The following is a 21,767-nucleotide window of genomic DNA, read 5'->3' on the forward strand; positions in this document are numbered from 1 at the left end:
AATCCTCACAAAAATAACAGCTACACTTTTACAATCTCTATGCGCAACTGTCTTGTAATGCGAACCCACAATTAAATTACGGTTGTAATAACGATGTAATGGTTAATTCGTACCTCAAAGAAAATATCTATACTTTGACAACACTGTCGACAAATGTCAAGCTAAATACTATTTAACCTCACTTTTTTATTGATAAATTTAAATTCAGTTCTATGATTTAAAAAAATACTATTTAATTTTGTTGTCTTTAATTATATTATGTTACTATAAAATGGAAAATTCGGCCCCTTCTCTTGCAATCACTTCAAACATGTTACTCGCCGAATGTTGCAATATTTGTGGAAAAAAGCACAATATTCAAGATTGTGATTATGTACAAATTTTGAAACATGTGAGACACAAAAATCACTTTATTTGTTGTCTAAAATATCTAATTTAGGTTCCAGATAATGAAATACCATCCAGAGCTAAGCTCACTTTACCCAAGTTTTTAAGCACACGAATTCTAAGTGATGGATCATATGCTACAATTACCAAATCTACAATAAATAAAGGAACGAAATTTGGCCCCTTTCAGGCAGAAAAGACCAATACTTTAGAGCCTACGATAACGTTCCCTTTAAAAGTTTTTGAGGAAAACAATTGTGAATATTTTTTAGATGCCACTAATGAAGAAAAGTGCAGTTGGTTGATGTTTGTAGGACACGCTGACTATGCGGAAGAACAGAATTTAATCTGTTATCAGGTAAGTCAAACATCGTAACCTGCGTTAGCTAATTTTATTTTGAACAAAATTTTAATTTATAATTGTGGTATGCAACCAACTATACATCTAATGCTTATACTTTACTAATTTATTTAAAATTCAGGACTCAGGTGAAATTTACTACGTTGCAATTAAAGATATCAGAATTGGAGAGACTCTTAAAGTGTGGTATGCACCCTACTATGCCCAAAAAATGAATAAACCAGTATTATCCCCAAAAACAGACGACGATCCTTTAAAAAATGTCGGTATGTATCTTTTATTTCACAATTATAAAAAAGTGACTCAATATGTTTAAGACATCGATTATTTGATTAAAAAGCAACAAAAAATAACGGAACGGAAAGTGTGGACTTGCAAGTTTTGTAGTCACATCGAAAATAATATTGCTTTATTTGCGAAGCATATCCTGAAACATTATACTGCTCAACACAAAAACAAGTGCGAATTGTGTAAGAAAACATGGGGATCAAAGAAAGTAATTGAGTTAAAATATCTTAATCAGTTCTAATTATCACTTTTAAGGCGTTAAAAAATCATTTAAAAATCGTCCACAAAATGTTTATGACTTCGTCTAGTAAAACATCGAAAAGTATTGTTTCGCCTACTAAAACTGATTCTAGGGATGTTGTACTTGGGGGTCCTTTATTGAACGATATGTTTACGGATAGTTCAGATTTGCAACAATTTGATCTTCTAGATAATCAAAATTTATTACTAGACAGTGATAATCTAACAGTAGAAAACCTGCTTAATGACAATGTTAAAGATTTGGACCATTTCAATTTCGAAATAGACGATAGTCAGAAGCAATTTATTTGTGATATTTGTTTTAAGCAATTTAACAAAATGAAGCTATTAATCGTGCACTTGAGGCAACATACGGGTGACTTTATGTGTTTTAAGTGTCTAAAGGTCGGTCCTTTTATTCTAAAATCAAGTAATGAAGGGAATATTTTTTAGATCTTTTGTCGGAAGGAAAATTTAAAATCGCACATTTGCAATTTGCGCGTTCGCCACCGTTGCAACTTATGCGATCGTAGTTTCACCCAACCCAAATACCTGTCTCGTCATCTCGGAGCCATTCATAACAAAAAATATAGTTGCGTTTCGTGTGGTAAAAACTATTACTCGAATAAGGAGTTGCTGGAACACAATTGTAGTAAAATCCCGATTGCCGACAAGGAGCGATTCATGTGTCCTATTTGTGATAAATTATTCTTCCGTGAAATATATTTGAAGAGACATTTAAAAACGCACGACCAAAAAGGCAGAAATTCAAAGCCGACTCAGATCACTTGTGATATATGCGGATTAAATTTAATTTACACTTCGTATTTCTCGCATAAGAAGAAACACGAAGAGCCGTCCTATGTTTGCGAAGTCTGTAATAAGAAGTTTCACAGGGCTGATTCGCTCAGAGAACACATTTTGGTACATCAATCCAACGAGGTTTGTCCACAAATTGTAAAATTCAACTACGAATTGTATTTTTCAGTACGAATGTAATATTTGTCATAAAAAGTACAAAACCAAAAAAGCATTGAATTACCACATTAAACAGCACAATGTGGGGTCATACAAGTGTTCCCTATGTGATGCAACGTTCAAACTGAGTCAAAGCTTAAACAGACATGTGAGAAATTTTCACAAAGAAAAGGTGAAGCCAAACAAGAACATGGAATACTACAATTGTCCAATTTGTCAAAAGTCAATTAAATTGCGAAGTTCGGTGTTGAGGCATTTGAAAAAAGCACATCCTGAAGTGACCAACATTGACTTGAACGCAATTCGACCGAAATTGTATACAAATAAAAATGAAAACACAAAAAATAATAACAATGAAAGTAGCGAGATCGACGACCAAATTAATAATTTGTTGAACAACGCCCAAAATAACTCAGCGATAAATAAAAATGCCGTTGATAGTTTAGTAGAAGAGTTGGATATAAATAACAAAAATGAGATAAAACAGACGGGAGAAGTGTGTGTGTCGATCCCGGATCTTACAGAAAATTATCAGGAAATCACCTTAGGTAAGACATTGTAGTTTTATGTTCTATTTTGTCTTTTTTTTTAATTAGATAAAAATGCTTATATCCTGGATAATGGCACTATCGTTCAACCACAAGCAAACTCCGAAAATGTAGTTATTTATGTTTTGGACCAAACGTATTAAGAATTTTTTTGAGATTTTTGCCACATTTTTGTTCATTCATTTTTAAATAGAATTCACGTTTGTTTGAAATTTTAATGTTTAGTGTTTGTTGCGAAATAAAATTTTTACTTGGAAAGCAAAAATAAAGACAGTTTTTCAATTATAGTTGTTTTTATTCCAGTTTTGTTTTTGCCCTGTTTTTAAGGAATATAAAATTCGGTTTCAGCTAAAAAAATTACTTTTGGAAAAACAGCAAAATTTTTAGGATTTTGTCCTGTTTTTAAAGTATATTAAAAAAGTTAAAATGTCAAGGCATTTCGGCCTATTTTTAAGACGTAAAAAAGTTAAAGTTCGCCTTCGGCTCAATAATTGTATAAATTTTCAATTTAAAATATTGTCATTTTAAACAAAATTTCAAATGAAATTTGTATTCCGTAGTAAAAACAGGCAACCGATAAAAATGTATTCTCTGTTGTATTAAAAGTTGCCATCGCAATCATTTTTTTTTGTTTTCTCTTAAAAACTACCTAATTCAAAAGAAACTCAAGTTCATTGCAATTTGCCCTTGGTAGGCTTTAAAAAAATTAATTAATTTCGTTCTGTAAATTTAAATTGTTATAACAGACATTTTTTAAAGTAATAGGAGTATTTTTTAATTATTCGCACCTTTCTTCTCCTCCAAGTAAGCGGTAATTTTAAGTAGGATATAAATCATCTGTGTGTTCTCCATTTGGTTAGTTATTTCTTATGCAAACAGATCGAAATGCCTTGAAATCCAGCGCAGCTTCATAAACCGAAGGCAAATTTTAATTTTTTTCATATACCTTGAAAACAGGGCAATATCCTAAAAATTTAGCTGTTTTTCCAAAGTTAAATTATCTGTCGAAGCCGACCGGATTTTAATTTTACATTACTTAAAAACGGAGCAAAATCCTCAAGATTTTGAATTTTTTAAAAAAGGCACCTCAAAAAAAAGGGCAGAATCCTTAAAATTTGCCTGATCCATATAGTATTCTCATAAATTTAATCAAGGCTGAGTCATTTATAATAAAAACGCTGAACGATTTTTAGACGCAAAAATCGGTTAAAAGTCTTTGTTTATAAATGACTTAATCTGTAGTATTCGTGCCATATCAATCGCCTCACAGGCAACATTGCAACTGTGTTTTTTGATGAAATAGGTCAAAAACATTTGATTTGTGTGTAAAAGAAGAATCTGTAACAATTGAACCCCTACTGACTTTAGAGCCAATATAAAATACTGTACTATTTCGTATAGAAGAAACATGAAAAGTGACAGAATAGGCGATTGAAATGGCACGACATATTTTATAATATGAATAACCGGACACACAAAAATTTTACAGGAATGTGCAAAAAATGATATTTGTAATAAAATCCAGATTAAATAATAAACATAATAGGTACATGGATGAACTTACATACATAGATGATTCATGCTTAATTACTTGGTTTTGCCTTAAGTAAATATTAGTACTTCAAGTACCGTATGATCAAGAAATTTCTTTGCTCAATTATAGTGTTTTTATTTAAACATATTTGGAAGAAATTAGTTTATGCAGAAGGTAATTTGATCATACGGCAATACACAGCTTAGATATTTTAAATTTACAAAATAATAGTGTAGATTAATATGATCTAACAATAAAGCTACATAGCAGTTGACAGAATGAATAATATAAAACCATATTATTTTCTACTGGGGTTTCCAACAGTTACAACATTTGGTTGCTCCTGAAATCGGTCTTTGAATTTTGACGAATTATCTACATTGCGATAATTGGAAAGTTGCTGATAGACTTGTTTCATTCTTTGGATATTTACTCGACTTGCAGCCGCATGATTGACCATTGGCAAGGAATAATCCTTCCCGATTATACATTTGGCTGCACGCTGGACCTGTTCAGGAGCAGTCCAAGGTTCGTGGATGTACTGAGTCGGCATATTTTTCAACACGGGCAAGTACTTTCTAAAAATATTAAAAGTTTAAAAATGATCGATTATTGTGACGTATAACTACCGTATGTAATCGCCATTTGGGTCGGCTTTTCTTCCGAATTTAATCGGACAGTAGCAGTGAAAAAACTGCTGAAAAAAGCTGGAGCAAGACAACCACATCCACATTCCGGCATTAACCGACCAATCAGCATCGAGAAGCAGTTCTTCAAACACCTAAAAACCGCATTTTAGATGCAGTTAATTCGTGTTTTTAAACCCACCTTCATTCCTTCTTCCCATGACAGCCAGAGGTCCCCCCTGGTCAAAAAACAAGCAACTGCGTGTCTCGCCAAATGATGTATCCACCCTTCTTCCCTCAATTGTGTCATAATAGCATCAATCCACGGAAACCCAGTCTGACCCTACATTGACTATAGGTAAAATCAAGTCTAATTACACAGGGCGACAAAAAGAAAGTCATGTCGTGACAACTTGACAAAATTTATATCATTTTGTTCGTCTCAGTGAGACAAATCAAATGCACTAAAAAGATTTCACAAAGTCCTCACACTTTGAACTAAATATTTTTTTTCTAATTTAAATGAATTTAAAATACTTTAACTTTAAAAAATTATTACTCAATAACTATTAGGCCGATTTCCTTCAAATAAAGACTATTCTAAAGGGATGGACTTGCCTTTTAGAATGATATTAAATTTGAAATTGAATATTGACAAACTTTTCTTCGAACAGTGTTCGAAGTAAATCGAAGTAATCTAAGAAAAACCCTACGACTAAAAATTTTTTTCTTTATTACCATCGTGTAGAGCATCTTTTTATTAGTAAGAATATAAATTTTTAAAATAATATACCGAGTAGTTTTTAAGATATGATTTTTTGAAGTTAAGGTTTGCTAATCAATAAAGAAAAACTGATTGTTTACTTAAAACAAACAAAGAGTGTGCGTACTAATTAAAGCAAATAAAGAGTTTTCTTGTTCTAAAAATGATTACTGATCATTGAGCAAAAAGGATCTAGCAGCTTAAAGCAGTAGCTTTAAATTTATATTTAAAGCTTTATATTTATATTTAAATTTATATTTATTCTTATGAACAAATCTTTTTCAAATTAAATCACTTCCATTCGGATTCCAACTTGTTCACTTTGTTTTAGCTTTTCTGAACTTTTTTTTTTAAATGTTCTCAGCAAATGTTTTCTCATCACTTTCTACTGATGTTGAATGCAAAAAGTTAGTTGCTTCGTGTGCAACTATTATCACAACAACTACTACCTACAAGCTAACTGAAGCTAATCGTAGAATGTACCAACAAAATAAATCAGGTGAATTATTGCATTTAACATCACTCGAAAGTGAGAAAGCATTTGCTCAGAACATTTTCAAAAAAAGTTCAGAAAGCTAGAGCAAAGTGAACAAGTCGAAATCTGAATGGAAAGTGATTTGATTTGAAAAAGATTTGCTCTTATATTTAAGGCTCGTGCCTTAAACTTCTAGATCCTCTTTGCTCAATGATCAGTGGTCATTTTTACAACAAAAAAACTCTTTATTTGCTTTAGTTAGTACGCAGGTACTCAGGTATTTGTTTTAAGTAAATAAACAGTTTTTGTTTATTCTAATTAGAACAAAGAAGGTGCAATTGACCATTTTTAGGCAAAAGAAGAGTCTTAAAGCAAATACTTTTATAAAAATGCAATTTTAAGTAAGATTAACATGCATTTCTCCTATATAGAGCAATGCTTGATTAGCAAACCTTAACTTCGAAAAATCATATCTTGAAAACTACTCGGTATATTCTTTTGAAAATTTGGATTACAACTAATAAAGAGATGCTCTACACGATGGTAATGATGAAAAAAAAAATACTAGTAGAGTTTTTCTTAGATTGTTTCGATTTACTTTGAACTTCTTCGAACACTGTTCGAAGAAAAGTTTGCTAATGTTTAATTTCAAATTTTATATCATTCTAAAGGGCAAGGCCATTCCTTGAAAATGGTCTTCATTTGAAGGAAATCGGCCTAATAGTTATTGAGTAATGATTTTTTAAAGTTAAAGTATTTTAAATTCATTTAAATTAGAAAAAAATATTTAGTTCAAAGTGTGTGGACTTTTTAATTTTTATTAGTTGATTTGATGTCTCACTGAGACGAACAAAATGATATACCTATAATTTGTCAAGTTGTCACGACATGACTTTTTTGTTGCCCTGTGTTATCTCATAACAACTTACGTTTGCCCATTTGGCCAACGCTTCAGCATTTTTATCCCATGGGATTTGCACACAGATCGGATTTCCTATCATCTTATCAAAATTTGGGTTTTTCGTTGCTGCGCAATAAAAAAACTCCCTCCAGAGCAGCTGTCCATGGAGGGACAACGGCGGAAACGCCTTTTTGATCTTTTTGTACAGATCCGTGAGTTGGTAGTAAAACAATCTCGTGGATAAACACCCAAACCGGAGATAGGGCGACAACCCCGTCTGAGAGGGCAGGAGCGATTGTGGGGTCATTTTGGGTCTCCCGAACGACGCCACCCACGCTTTCCGCTCCAAATGTCGCTCAAGCCGGGCCAAAGCCTCGCTCTCGCCCCCTTGCCAGACTGGAGGCAGCAGCCCTTCTGTATCAAAACCCAGCTCTTCCAAAGTAGGCACACCGTATTTCTCGTCGTGGTCCTCGGATAAGGGAGTGTGAGCCCCATTTAGGGTGTTGAAGGTGACTGGGGGTTCGGGTTGTGGCGGCGGACCCATACAAGCGATGATTGCAAGAAACTGGTGGTAAGTGAGAGGGGCCCTACCCCCATTTCGGTCAATTATGTCTTGCAAGTGGTATAACGTGTGTGAGACTTTTTGCACGACGCTAATACCTAGTTCTTGACATAGGGTGGTCAAATTGTGGTCGCGGACGCCGCCGAATGGCTCGGGGTCTTCTTCAAAGGTCAGGGCTGTGGTGCCCCATTCTTTGAAGAGTTTGGGTAAAGCGTCAGCCGGTTGGCCTCTAATGACGAAAAGACGCGAGTTAAGCTTGCGGAGGCTTCGGTCCAAGTCTTCTAGGCATTGGAGAAGGAATCTGGAAAATGTGCAATGTAATGATAATACGGAAATAACATTGTGTTGATTGTTAAATTTATTAATAGACAATAATAGGCGATTCAGATTACATAACTTTCATGTGAATAGTAACGTGAATTGTTTTTGGTAAATATAGAATTGTTATTGTTTACCTCCATTTATTAATTCCAACGTTTGAAGAACCGGCAAACCAAGGGTCCAAAACGAATACGCAACGAAATGTCCGGGCACCCTTTAGTCCTTCTCGTAGAGATGGGTTGTCATGTAAGCGTAATCCTCTACGGAACCAATGTACCATATGTTTATCCTGACCCTTGGACGCTCGGCCCGCATCGCCAACCACCCCACTCATCTACTTTTTACAAAAAAACATTGTTTTTTGCGTTTTAGGCTAGTGCCTGGAACCGTATCTAAAAAAATAAAAGTTAAACAGTAAAAGTATTATTATACAGGGTGCGCCAGAAATCGCGCCCCAGAGAAAATTTTAGTACAGAGACAAAAATTTTGCAAATAAAAGCCACAAATAACATTGAACAGAGTTACAATTTAGGATACAGCTTCCTTGTTTCCTCTTTTAATAGTCTATAGCAAAAAAAACTTGGAAAATTATTTTTCCAACAAAAATGAATAGAGTCAAAGTGCAAACTTTAAACCCTCATAACTTCGATATTTTTATAGATAAAATTTTTTTAACATTTTTTCCATGTTCCTGGTATCTTACCTTATATGGCATGTTTCTCTGGGGCGCGAGTTCTGGTGCACCCTGTAGTTACTACAAATTGTAATGTACATACACGGTGTCCCAACTTTTAGGGCCGTCGTAAAAATAAATACTTCTGACTCATTAAAAAAAATTGCTAGTGCAAACGATAGAGAATTATATAGACTTCAATTAGTATAATTTGATTCTTTAATATTGTTCAAAATTTCTATCGCATGTCAATGAGACCCTAAAAAACAAATTTGGAAAATAAAATAATTAATTGGAATCTTTTCTACATGATAAAATTCCTTGACTTTGTCTAATGGTAACTGTGAAAATTGAATAATGTAAAAGTTGATAGTTGATTAACATTTTAATATTGAAATTTGGGAATTTAGGTTATGATTATGACCAAGTTTGGGATGATGTGCTGCTAATGCATTGACAATAGAGCGGAGGCTTCACAATAGAGCCCAGGTACGTCATAAATGTCATTGCGGATCTTTTTCTTTTGTCAAGAAATTCTGACCTGATCACCAATTACCGCAAACAGATTTTCAATATTAAAATGTTAATTATTTAAAACCTATCAATTTTATCATTATTATTTTTTTATAAATACCTACCACAAAAAAATCAAAAAATTTTATCATGTAGGTAGAAAATTTTGTTAGTTGAATTTTTTTTTTTCAATATTAAAATGTTAATTATTTAAAACCTATCAACTTTATCATTATTATTTTTTTACAAATACCTACCACAAAAAAAATCAAAGAATTTTATCATGTAGGTGGAAAATTTTGTTAGTTTATACTAGTTTTATACTAGTATTGAACAGCAAACAACTTTTCGTTTTATTCTCTTATCTAGTATTTTTTTAATGGCGATTATTAATTCTAAAGCAAAGGCTGAATAACCCATTTATTAGCTATTGGCTGTTTTATCTCAATCATTTTACTTCAAACTAATGAGGTAGAAATTTAACAATGAATTGAGATTATGAGAAATACGATAAGAAAAGGAAAACCCAAGCTTATTCATCGAAAAGTAATAATAATAATAACGTTAAAAATTTCGCCATAATCCAGGTAAACATGAATAATAGTATACAGGATGTTCCGTCTAAATCCCACTTTAGAAGTATTGGGAGTTGGAATAATCGTATTTATTTGAAAATTGGTATATAGCCATAAACCATTAAGTCCTCCTAAATGAAAATATTTTCAAGATGGCGGCACTTCCGGTTATACCGGAAGTCGGTCTCAACTTTCTTATTTTAAATGGAAAGGTATATTTTTTACTGCGTTTTTGGATTAACCGGGTTATTTTAAGAGAGTTTTCATCAGCTTTCCCTATACGTAAATTTAGCCATTTTTGAAATATTTGGAGTTTTTCAAAAATTTTTGGATTTGCACCTTCCACTTTAAAAATCGGTAACTCTGCTATTTTTTAAAATTTTGAATTCGTTTTTTTTGGCGTTTGAAAAAGAAAGTTTAGATCTTTCTTTCGGTGTTTCAAATTTTGAAAAAAAAAATAACAAACCATAAAATTTTAAGGTTACTTTTGTAATAATTCAAATACCCATAACTCAATTTTTTCAAATGAAATACCCCAATTTTTATTTTACTAAATGGAGGAGAACTTAATTCTGTATCGATCTGTATTAACATTCCCTATACCTAAATTTAATAATTTTTAAGTTATGGTGACTTTTTGTTGAGACTGCTGAAAATCTGTTATTAGCTACATTCGTTTTCGTATAGTTTGCTATGGAAATAAAAAATGTCAAAATTGTTTCTCAATAAATGTCGACAGTGACTTATTATTTGACAAATAGTGCCAAAATATGGAGAGTCAAAGCTACTCAAACTTAGATTTAATTAATTTATTTTGTATTTATGGAGAGTGTAACAAAATTATGATATCGTTAATTAAACAAAAATAAATTTTTCTCACTTGTTAGCTTTAAATAATGATTGCATGGTAGAACCTATCAATAGTAATTAAGTTTGCATAACTTTGCACGACGCGTTAGTGGAGCGTGTTTTAATTTAGGATTATGATGCAGGTATAATAAAAAATAAATAAATGCGATAAATTCGTAAGCTGCTACTTGATTTTTACAAACTGAGTTAACCTTATTGCACGGTGTTTTCTTATATATTTACAAAAAACTCGTTATACGAAAAGGTTACGGTAGACTTTGCTTAGAGGATACGAGTACCTTAACAAGTTATTGTTAAGTTATTTTTAAGAATTATTGGAAAGAAACGGAAATTTGTAATTTTCGTTTTTATTTTTTCAAGCGAAAACTAAAAGACCTAGACGTTTTTAACTAGAACGTTCTTAAGGCATTTTTTTACAAGGAATCTAAATCTGTCATCGTATTTTCCAAGGCACTCTTGATGTTACAACACTGAAACGTCTAGGTCTTTTAGTTTTCGCTTGAATAAATAAAAACGAAAATTAAAAATTAGTAACGAAAATTAAAAATTTCGTTTTTTTTTCCTACTTTGCCCTATTTTAATCGACCTCGTATCTCTTATAATAATTGAGATCCCCATGGTGGAGCTCGAAAAACGAACACCCTGAATAGTGTATTATTATTAACCATTTTTGTAAAATTACACAATTTAAAAAAAAATATTGAAAAATAAAGAAAAATATACACATTAGGTATACTGAAATTATATAAAAATTCATTTTTATCTTTCCAATAGTATACAATAACATACTGGTATGTTATATATACACATTAGGTATACTAAAATTATATAAAAATTCATTTTTTCTTTCCAATAGCATACAATAACATACTGGTATGTTATATGTATATTTAAAATGGTTGTTGATAAAGGTCACTTACTACCAATTGGATCAATATAGAATACCTTACCTGTGTATTAAGTGCACCCAAATACAATAAAAATTTGAGTAGATGAAACGCAAATAATCCTCACACAACTCACCACTACTGCATTTATTTAATTTTTAAAATGCGAGTAAACTACTCCCTTGAAAACGCAGCTTCCACTTCATCAACAACGTGACCAAGGTTGTTGCAGTCGCGCATTTGGTTCATACCATCACGTGAAACTACAAGTCACGTTGCATTTGGTGTGCTTTTTACAGAAAATCATATTCCATTCACCTTATTTCCAATGATGTAATAAACTATGGAAAATTTATAACCCGACCGGGTCAACAGCTTCAATTTAAAGCGAAATTTTCAAAAAATGGAATTGTGGAGTAAAGAAAGCTTAATTGTATTTAAAACATGGTAAGGAAAGTGTAAAAAAGTGTGAAAAGTATAATGGAAAAATGAAGTTCTAGCTAAGTATTCGTAAACACAGTTCGTACAACTTTCTTGAAAAAAAAAAAAGAATATTGGGTTCTTCTATTTATTTATAATTATGATTGTTTAAAAAATGATTTAGTCTTTTTTATTCTACAATACTGACAAAATACACCGAAATATTATTACAGGGTGCTCGTCCTCATCATTTCATTAATATTGCCGTTATTGTTTTTTTTTATCTTGAAAATTTCTGCAAAATTTTAGTTATATTCACTGTTTTCGAGTAAAATAGGAGAATGCGGAATCGATTGTTAAAAATTGTTAGTACCTAATAAAATAAAAGGGGCCATGATGTTACACATTAAATATTGTTATTTTTTTCTTCTAAAAAATACTTTTCATTGTTAATTTCTTTGTAATATTTCTTATGTCTTTCAGCATCTGACTATAGGTACTATAGTTTCATAATTTCGTAATAATTAATGGTTTTTAACAATTTTTTTAACCTGTAACTTATATCTGTATATTGTGCTTAATCTGCTTTTCCCGTTAACATTTTAATTTTCATAAATCATCAAAGTGTACAGTTTTATGAACGTTTCCTTGGATTCTGTTACTGGTGCAGTAGACCATTAGCACTGTTATCCAAAAAATAATTATTACTCAAATTAATTAAAGCGTAAAGCTTGTATAATCGATAATTTTCCACTAATTGGCAAGAAAAATTTTTATAATCAAATTATTTCCAATGATAATAAATGTCACTAATAAATAAGAGAGCGATTTTTTGAACACATGTGTCGCACAAAAAAATAAATTGATAGGAAAATTACTTTCATCTAAATGGACATCGCTCCCAACTCTCACTCTCCATGTACTTATTAAAATGGTAACAGAATGTAAGAAATAATTTAAATAAACCAAACAGAATAGAAAAGATGTACACTTAAATATGAAAGTAAGTGGTGCTTTCCTTTTAATTGCTCACTACGATTTGCAAAAAGTTGAAAAACGAATAGGCACTTAAGTGAGTTATTTTCCTTGCCTTTAGTGCTACAAAATGCGATTTCTACTTTATATTTTACTTATTTTTTTCTGTGTATTGAAAAATGAGTCAGACGGCAATAAGTGTACACATTAGTGTAATTCACAAAATATTGATGAATTGTAACAAGCAGGGTGAGGGTGACTGACTACTAATGTTAATATCCCCTCTATTGTCTATATATAAAGCTCGCTAACACTTTGACTTGAATCAGGAAATTCATAAGAAACCATACGAAATCATATACTTTTAAGAATTATGTTGTAATCAACTCTAATAAATATTAATGATTAACTGTTGAAAAAAATTTTTTAAACACAATATCAAGACTACTATCTACCACCTACCTAAAGAAGCTTTCTGTCTACACGGTGAATGCACACGAAACAGGTGCACGCAGTCAATTACTTCATTTCTACGGTAACTCCGGTGGATCAACCATTAGAAGACAAGTGTGGTGCGGTGATTCAAACGTTTTGGTCACAAATTAATAAACTTTGCAAGTGAAATTTATTAATTTGATTGCATTGGTGAAAATTTAATTTTTTAAGTGCTTTATCGTTTACTCAACATGTAACAATAATTGTAACAGTATTTTTTATTTTTAATGATAAGTGCATAAATTTGAATACGTGATTTTTCCTAATAAATAAAGTGCTCCAGTTGCCAAGGAAACCAGCGAATCAAAGTGGCGTGGTAAGTAACTTCCGCAATTTTCAGTCATTTCGAAATTTTGTGCAGTGGTGCTGTACCGGCAAATACAATGGGTGAAAATAGAGATTTTTATCGAGGAATTGCTAAATTTTAATTTGGCATGGCAGTTTTTTACAGAGAAAAGCCCTAAAACAATACTTTATCAAACTTCTTTTCCGATTTAATTTGTAAGCCTTATTAAACAGAAAATATAGTGGTACTTTTTTAACATTCACATTAATAATACATGTCTACAACATAACAGATTTTCAATATACAAAGAACGGAATTATAACTTATGATAAATATTTATTACGAAAGTTTACTTGATGAGTGTAAAATAATAAATAATAAACAAAATTCGTAGCTAATTTAGGCTAGATATTGTATCATGCATATACTTATATTTTTACTTTTATTGATTTCTTCCGAATATAGGGGCATGTATGAATAAATGTAAGATACAACCAGACATTAGATAGAAACCTCCATGTTAAAAATTAAGCAAGCAAAAAGCTTTGGACCTTGACAAAAAACATCTAGAATGATAAAATGATGAGTAACTACTACAGCTAATTTCCATTAAATGTCTGCAAACCAACGGAAATCCTATTTTTTATTAACAAGTAAAGCATATTTTGTATTATAAGTTCTTCTTTTTCTCTTTTAGAAAAAAATGTTTAAACTATTTTAACCGATTTTAACCGATTTGAAATAATAAAATTCTGTATTGTTAAGTAATAATTTTAAAGTTAAAATTTAAACATTTAAAATGATGTTTTTTTTTCTTACTAATGCTCTACTAATATAATAATACAGAGTGATTCTTAAATAGACCGACAAAATTTTATCACAGCTTCCCAAGGATACATTGAGACAAACTGTACCCCGTATACGTTTATACCTTTTAGGGGCAAAACTCCCTTGATCCGTGTCACTTACGGCGTTTATGAATTGTTGCAATGATCAAGTACATTTTAATCAAATTAATACCATGATTTCCAGAACACATCAGTGGCGTACGCTTTACCTCGAAAATAACTTTAATAAATTTTATTTGGAGAACGGTTAAACAAAGAATTTTTTAAATATTTTTTCCAGCATGTTCTCATTTGATACTACCAAGGATAAAATTTTGTCGGTCTATTTAAGAATCACCCTGTATATTACATGCGCGGTGGTGAATATCGAACTGTCTAGGACCTCGTAGTAATGACATTATTACCGAGGTTTGTATAAAATATCTGTTTTTCTATCAAATTTAATGCATTGACGTAATTGCCACGCAACCAAATTGTTACTTGCCGCCCACGAGATGTAATGACAAATTTCCAGACCTCCAAAGGGTTAAGAATCTGCATATTATTACTAAAGTGTATGTGAATAAAAGATTCAGAGTGATTCAAAAATGTCGGACCAAGCATAAAAATAAAAATCAGATTTTTGTTTCAAGCTTTTTTTTTTGAAAAAAAAATAGAACTCTCAGATTTCATATTATCATGTAGGCATCTCAGTTTTTTGTTTCTGATGTTGTTAAATTTAATTTATTGTTGAATTTGCAAGTTTGTTGAATGTTTTTTACGCGATGAGACACAAATTGGTCATTTTTTTTAACAAGTATCTGTTCAGTCTTACAAGATCTGCCGTTTCCGTTAACTAAATTCAAGATTACATATCGGAACGGTCAAAAACTTAATTCAAAATGTAAGCTTTGGAGAGCTACAACTCGTGAAAAAAAGCTCAAACAAGTTTTTGTCATGGGAACTTTTTACTCAGTTGGATGTTTTTTATCACCACCCAAGAGATGGTCAGACACTTTGGAATCACTCTGTATATTTCTTTAAAATTACTTTATTATTTGTCACTAAAAAACGCATCACCTACAACATTTTTATTGTGTCAATGGTTTAGTACTAGTGGATTAGAATTTAGAATTTTAAAAATATAATTCTCCTCATTTTCAGTTCTTTCCACTTAAATTTATGCTTCTTTAATTATCAACGACAGACTGAGGTATAAAATTGACCCCCTCACTAACAGTAGTTATTTATAACAAAATATGTATATCCAATCTTAAAAATACATACTGTAAAAAACCGTAATTGACCATTTCCTTTACAAGTCCACATGACAAAATTACCTTTTGTGCGAGATTTTGTGAAATACTGAAACCAGACAAAATTCTTTCTAATTTACTAAGTGAGAAATCTTATATTCAGTTTTGTGTAACTGTAAGGTGAGCTTAATTTTTTCACTTTCCATAAAGAATCGTTTTTGTAGATGGCCACTTTCGACGATATACCAAACATAACGTGCAATTTCTCTGAGGAAGTCTACAAAACAAACGAAACGTCATACGACAGAATTATTCTCGAATTGTTCACAATCGTAGCTTTGATGTCCTTTCCTTTCCTCATTTTTGTCATTATCGAATATGAAAAGTTGCGAAAAGATACAACTTATACGATTTTCCTACACTTGAACATCTTGCAAGCTGTATTGTTGACTACTACACCTTTGACAATACGAATGGCGAAGGAATTTTTTTGGAGTGTTGCAGTGCACTTGCATGTGTTTTGTGTTCTACAGGGTGAATATAAAGTATGGAACCAAGCGGTTTTTTTTTGCCTCCAGAAAATAATAATTAATATAAATTAAAATAATATAAAAAATGTGATCGTATTTTCAGAACGAAATTTTGTTTTGTTTTTGAGTTATGCAATTTTTTTTTGTCAAAATTGCAATTTATGTGAAAAATTTTTTTTCAAAAAATTAAATATAAAGCATATAGTTGTAATCCTTAGAGTATAGCTTTTATGAGAAAAATGATTTTATAGTGGGTTGTCATTTAAAAAAATATTTTTTTTTGTAAAACTCAAAAACAAAGGGAAATTTTGAAAAATTTTATTCTTGTTAAAACATCACATTCTTATAGCACCTTATCACTCATCAATTAGTTTTTACAAAAAATAAATAGTTTAAGCAAAAAACGATTGGTTCTATACTTTTTATTCACCTGGTATATCAAATCGAAACCAACGTCATGTTTGCCACAGTAGCGATTTTGTTTCTTCTGATCTGTGACAATTTTCTTAAGATTTATTATAAAGACAAGTATGAAAAATTTCTCCGTATTTTTAAGTTTCTTCTTGATGGGATTTGCGGTTCAACCGCATGTACTTCGTTGCTTACGGTGCAATATTGTGTATTCAAACATTACATGGCTTTTTTACTTACATTGTGATGACTTTTGCCACATTTATTTTTACATTATTTTTAATCGTTATCAATATTATACATATCTTTAAGAAAAGAAAATTAAATTATATGTCGAGCAATATTTGGTACCAAATATTTTCTTTCTGCTGTGGTGTCCTTTCTTAATAGTCTTATTGGTAGTTACACTATTTTATAAGAGCGCTCCTATTACGACTAAAGTTTTATTTTTACTGGGTTTTTTAAGTCCTATATTTAATTTAATTTATGTATATTTCTGCGATAATAATTTTAATGTGTTTTTAAGACAAGTTTTTACGTGCAAATGCAAGGAATATAAAAATGATAATTTGGAAGATCAGTCTGTAGCTTATAATGATGTAAATGATGTTCAAATTACACAAAATCAAAATAATTAATTATCAGTATTAACGCAACCCACAACACACGCAAATTGATTCCACTTCTTTGACTATATGAGTCATCTGAAACCTTGTTGTGCACATTTCAGGAGTGTTTCAGACATACATTAATTAATTCTTTTCATTTATAACCTAATTTTATCTCTTGTAGTAGTTGCAGTTGTGGTTTGTTTAAGCAGCAGTGACGGTGAGTCCCAACTATCTCGAGGTCATATTAAAACATCTTGCTTTCAGATGGTAAACATTAACGATATTTCCTATGACACTTATTTTAGAATTCTGCTTGAGTTGCTCACAGTCGTCGGTTTGATATCCATTGTGGCCAACTTTTTTCTCATTTTTGTCATCATTAAATACAAGAAGCTGCGAGAAGACACAACTAATTTAATCTTCCTGCATTTGAATATAATGCAAGTTGTGATTTTGATTGGCACACTTATAACACAACGAATTGAGATTCAATATGAATTTTCATCAGCCAGTAAAGTGCACGCGCGTGTCTTTTGTATTCTTTACCAAATCGACGTCAGTGTTTTATTGTTTGGAATTTTAGGAGTTTTATTTCTCCTAGTCTGTGATAGTTTTATCAAAATTTATTACAAAAACAAGTACCAAAGTTTTGGTCTTTTTTGTAAATTTGCCCTTATTGGATTTTATATTTTACCCGGATGCATTCCCTTCATTTTAGTACCATATTGTGTATCAGATCCGTATTTTATTTTATTAATTTGCCTTATTATGATAGTTTGTACAGCTATTGTGGCATCACCTGTAATTATTATTAATATTATACATGCAATTAAGAAAAGAAAGTTAATAAATTACAAATCGAGCAATATTGGATTAGTGGTGCCAAATATTTTCTTTCTGTTATGGTGTCCCACTCTAACTATAGCACTGCTGTGCATGTTTGTCCTAAGCGCTCCAATTGTTGCTGCAATTCTATGTGTACTGCTTTTTTTAAACCCTGTATTTAATTTACTCTATGTTTATTTTTATGATAGTGATTATAAAATATTTTTAAAATTATGTTTTACATGTAAATGTAACGAATACAGCACTGTAAATTTGGAAGACCAGTCTGTAACGTATAACGATGTAAATGATGGTGTAGTAATTTCCTAAAACTAAATTTAATTATTGTATGTACAATTCACCATTTTTTATTAATAAAACTGTTTTAATATTTATTTCTAATTTATTTAAAATTGAGTGTTAACCATACAACTTTGTAATGTGTGTATAGTCGTCACCAGGAATATTTGGGACTGACGTATGCAAAGCTTTATTGAGGGTTAAGCAGCTTTGTGGTCGACCGTAATAATTTTTCACTGCGTGTGGTACTACCCAGAAGATGTAGAAAAGAGCCGTATTCAGGAATTTTTGTGGTGGGCTTTTAATTTATTACAGGCAAACATTTGGGAATTAATGTATTAATTTAATATTAAAGTGATAATGCAGATTTGTAAAGAAACAATCTCAAAATATAACTGAATATTAAAATTAATTTAATTTTTTTTTTTATGAAAGCCCAAAAACAAATTTCTGTTACGGACCATCTCTTCCTACAAACCTTTGAAACGTGCCTGTCCTAAGAAATGCAAATTTGTTTATGGCATCTCTACCGCAAGCCCCATGAACCACCGTGGGGAGTAAGCGGCTTATTCTATAATGAGTCTCAAATATTGTTGGTGACGACTATACCACAGAAAACTAAAAGTTCACCAGCCGCTACTACTAAGCACTAAAACAAACTCTCGAGTATATTTATACTAAATCTCTTTTCAGATATTCGTTGAAAAATGAATCATATACCTATGAAACTGTCTACCTGTAATCTCTTAAAAGAACAGTTGCGGACACTGAATTTATAAATTACACTAATCAATAATGATAATCCTAATCTTGAAAGAATTAAGAATTTATTTTTTTGGAAAAAAAAAACTCTTAATGTTATACTCTCCATAAATTATAAACTGCAAAGTGTGCCGAGTAAATTATGTTGGATCTCAAATGGATCGGAGATTTACCGGCTGAAATCATTAATTTGTTTCTCATTTATTTAAAAAAAATAATAATGTTGAAAGAAGGAACTGTTTATCGAGGTAGACTTTAATTTAATTTTGTTAAATACTCAAAGAGCAAGTTTCTACGATAGCCCATTTGCAAAAAAAAATCAAAAATTCTGAAATATTAATTATTTTATCCACAATCACTCTATAAAGAGACTTTATTCCACACTTTAGATGCGTATTAAGTACCACTTTATCCACTAGTGGAATAAAGTAATTTTATTCCACTGTTAGTAACCAGAGCACCGTGTAACAGCTTACTACGTTTAACCGAAAGCACATTTGGCGTAACGTTTAAATGTCAGTTTAATTTTTAATTAAGTTTGGAATAATTTGGGCCTGTGATTGTGGATAAAACGTTATACTGCAGTCGTGTGTTAGTCGCGTTTTATCCACTTAAGAAAATTAACCGCTCGAACTGACGTTCTCGCGGTTAAACATTCTTGCGAGGATAAAACGCTACCTAATACACTCTTACAATAAATAACTATTATCTAGTTGATTTTAACAATGATTTTAGTTTTCAGTATTGTATAAGGTTCGCACATTGTAACATCGTAATAAATAAATCTTCTAATAACTGACAGGCAAATATTATTAAAAACCTCAACAATTTTAAACGCTGGAAATGATGTATTTTTGAGGCAATAGTAATATTTTTATTTACTTATAAAATTGTGACTTAAATTTGTACACTTGAGTGCAAAAAAACGAAAATTGTCAAAAACAAAATTGCCTATTTTTTCAGAGATTTACGTGGTGTGAAAAAGGTTGTATCCAAAAAGGTTAGAAAACTATCAAAAGAAATGTTGCATTTGGTGGTCTTGCTAGTACAGTGTCGTAGTCAGTGTTAAAAACGAAATGGAAAAACTTGATAGCAGTTTGCAAGATGCCTGACAATTATGAAATTGTGAATTGTGAGAAAGACAACGTCAAAAAGCTGGCATTTATTAAAAGACCAAATTACATTACAAAAAAAAATCAATTTGCGTTTTTTTGCACTCAAGTGAACGTAATATTGAGAGTGTAATTGTTACATATTTTGTTTTTGTTACATATTTTCTTGAATAACTAAAACTGTTAATCACATTGTTTTACATTTTTTTCTATTGTTTCATAAAATACGGTCGTGAGTACCTAATTGCTTTTAAAGCAAGATTTTATTTACAGCTTATAAATAGGTACCTATTAGATTGCAGTAAATAAAACAAAGTTTGTTATTTTTCACTTAATTGGATGAAATTGTGACAAAACACCATAAACTCCTACCATTTTCTAAAATTAGTCAGCCACCAAAAGAAACCTCGCACACATTTAAGAGCAAACTGTACTGTAATCTATTTAGTAAGTTGAAGTTATTCTACTAATAAGTGTGCAGTACACACGGTGAGTTCCAACTTTACTCAATTTATGCTAGAAAACAGCTTTTCAGATGGAAGGCGCAGGAAGTCGTCTTGGGTTGGTCTTCTTGGGGGCTCCGTTATCTATAATAGCCAACGTCATTCTTATTTTCGTCACTGTTAAATATAAGCAATTGCGAGAAGAAACAACTAATATAATCTTTCTACATTTGAATATTTTGCAAATTGTATTTTCGCTTTTTTTATTGTTTTCAAAGCTAGTTGATCTTCATCTATTTGGAATTGATGTTTATGTCGTTTGTGCTTTTACCCAAATCGCCTTTAATGCCACTTTTGGCAAAGTCGCAGTTTTATTTCTTCTAATCTGCGATAGTTACATTAAAATTTACTATAACAGGAAGTATATAAGTTTTGACCGCTGTTCTAAATATGTTCTTATTGGATTTTATATTCTTACTGTTTTGACTCCTTTTTTTACGACTCCATATTGTCATGAGCCGGGATTTTTTTTTTATAATTTATACATTGCGAAAATTATTTCATTTTTTTTTGTATTATTTTTAATTATTATTAATATTATACATGGAATTAGGAAGGGAACGTTAACTAATTATAAATCGAGCAATATTGGATTAGTGGTGCCAAACATTTTCGTTCTATTGTTATGTTTCAGTGTAATATTATTTATATATCCACAATCTCTACTTGCTTTTACAATTGCAAATTTGGTGATTTTCTTAAATCCTATAATTAATTTAATCTATGTTTATTCATATGATAGTGATTACAATATGTCTTTAAGCCAATGTTTTACATGTAAATGTAAGGAATCCAACATTGTAATTTTGGAAGACCAGTTTGTAACGAGTGTAACGTATAAAGATGGCGCACCAATTATCAAAAACTAAATTTACAATTCACTGTTTTATTTTATTCATTATTATTATATTATATTATATTATATTATATTATATTATATTATATTATATTA

General features: G+C 30.9%; 4 protein-coding genes and 1 pseudogene across 8 annotated transcripts in view; 4 read left to right on the forward strand and 1 right to left on the reverse strand.

Annotated features, from left to right (window-relative positions):
- Nucleotides 1-156: 156 nt before the first annotated feature.
- On the forward strand, nucleotides 157-3,050 carry LOC123013658 (PR domain zinc finger protein 15-like). The gene is made up of 8 exons (XM_044412342.1): nucleotides 157-391; nucleotides 440-745; nucleotides 870-1,014; nucleotides 1,066-1,244; nucleotides 1,292-1,681; nucleotides 1,730-2,218; nucleotides 2,265-2,802; nucleotides 2,851-3,050. The coding sequence occupies exons 1-8, from the start codon at nucleotides 272-274 to the stop codon at nucleotides 2,943-2,945; spliced, it is 2,262 nt and encodes a 753-aa protein (XP_044268277.1). The 5' UTR covers nucleotides 157-271; the 3' UTR covers nucleotides 2,946-3,050.
- A 1,070-nt stretch (nucleotides 3,051-4,120) lies between these two features.
- On the reverse strand, nucleotides 4,121-13,398 carry LOC123013660 (cryptochrome-1). 5 transcript variants are annotated; one of them, XM_044412348.1, is made up of 7 exons: nucleotides 11,566-11,725; nucleotides 8,761-8,916; nucleotides 8,119-8,376; nucleotides 7,130-7,964; nucleotides 5,165-5,305; nucleotides 4,966-5,117; nucleotides 4,121-4,914 (listed from the first exon to the last, which is right to left on the reverse strand). In XM_044412348.1, the coding sequence occupies exons 3-7, from the start codon at nucleotides 8,316-8,318 to the stop codon at nucleotides 4,635-4,637; spliced, it is 1,608 nt and encodes a 535-aa protein (XP_044268283.1). In that variant the 5' UTR covers nucleotides 8,319-8,376; nucleotides 8,761-8,916; nucleotides 11,566-11,725; the 3' UTR covers nucleotides 4,121-4,634. The 5 variants fall into 5 exon arrangements, with proteins under 5 accessions (XP_044268283.1, XP_044268282.1, XP_044268284.1 ...); XM_044412347.1 differs by having other exon boundaries at nucleotides 8,688-8,916; XM_044412349.1 differs by having other exon boundaries at nucleotides 8,688-8,916; nucleotides 11,561-11,725.
- LOC123013659 (protocadherin beta-12) overlaps nucleotides 13,381-21,767 on the forward strand; it is a 25,867-nt gene continuing 17,480 nt past the window's right edge. Inside the window, exon 1 of the mRNA XM_044412343.1 lies at nucleotides 13,381-13,708. The gene's annotated coding sequence lies outside the window, so the exon portion shown is untranslated. The remainder of the gene's footprint in view (nucleotides 13,709-21,767) is intronic.
- Nucleotides 16,749-17,340, forward strand: LOC123013886 (annotated as a pseudogene).
- On the forward strand, nucleotides 17,376-18,533 carry LOC123013662. The gene is made up of 2 exons (XM_044412353.1): nucleotides 17,376-17,530; nucleotides 17,578-18,533. The coding sequence occupies exon 2, from the start codon at nucleotides 17,578-17,580 to the stop codon at nucleotides 18,466-18,468; it is 891 nt and encodes a 296-aa protein (XP_044268288.1). The 5' UTR covers nucleotides 17,376-17,530; the 3' UTR covers nucleotides 18,469-18,533.

The sequence above is a fragment of the Tribolium madens genome, unplaced genomic scaffold (assembly GCF_015345945.1).
Source record: "Tribolium madens isolate multiple individuals breed KSU strain unplaced genomic scaffold, Tmad_KSU_1.1 Scaffold_96;HRSCAF=242;Tcas5.2_LG5, whole genome shotgun sequence".
Lineage (NCBI taxonomy): Eukaryota > Metazoa > Arthropoda > Insecta > Coleoptera > Tenebrionidae > Tribolium > Tribolium madens.

Excerpts from the sequence above, each read along its gene's own strand:
- LOC123013658 (XM_044412342.1), top strand. The coding sequence starts at position 272 with ATGGAAAATTCGGCCCCTTCTCTTGCAATCACTTCAAACATGTTACTC. Across the intron at positions 392-439 it reads ATGTACAAATTTTGAAACAT|GTTCCAGATAATGAAATACC; the intron begins GTGAGACACAAA and ends TATCTAATTTAG. Across the intron at positions 746-869 it reads AGAATTTAATCTGTTATCAG|GACTCAGGTGAAATTTACTA; the intron begins GTAAGTCAAACA and ends TTTAAAATTCAG.
- LOC123013660 (XM_044412350.1), bottom strand. The coding sequence starts at position 8,318 with ATGAGTGGGGTGGTTGGCGATGCGGGCCGAGCGTCCAAGGGTCAGGAT. Across the intron at positions 5,118-5,164 it reads CATGGGAAGAAGGAATGAAG|GTGTTTGAAGAACTGCTTCT; the intron begins GTGGGTTTAAAA and ends TGCGGTTTTTAG. Across the intron at positions 4,915-4,965 it reads CCAAATGGCGATTACATACG|AAAGTACTTGCCCGTGTTGA; the intron begins GTAGTTATACGT and ends TAATATTTTTAG.
- LOC123013662 (XM_044412353.1), top strand. The coding sequence starts at position 17,578 with ATGGTAAACATTAACGATATTTCCTATGACACTTATTTTAGAATTCTG.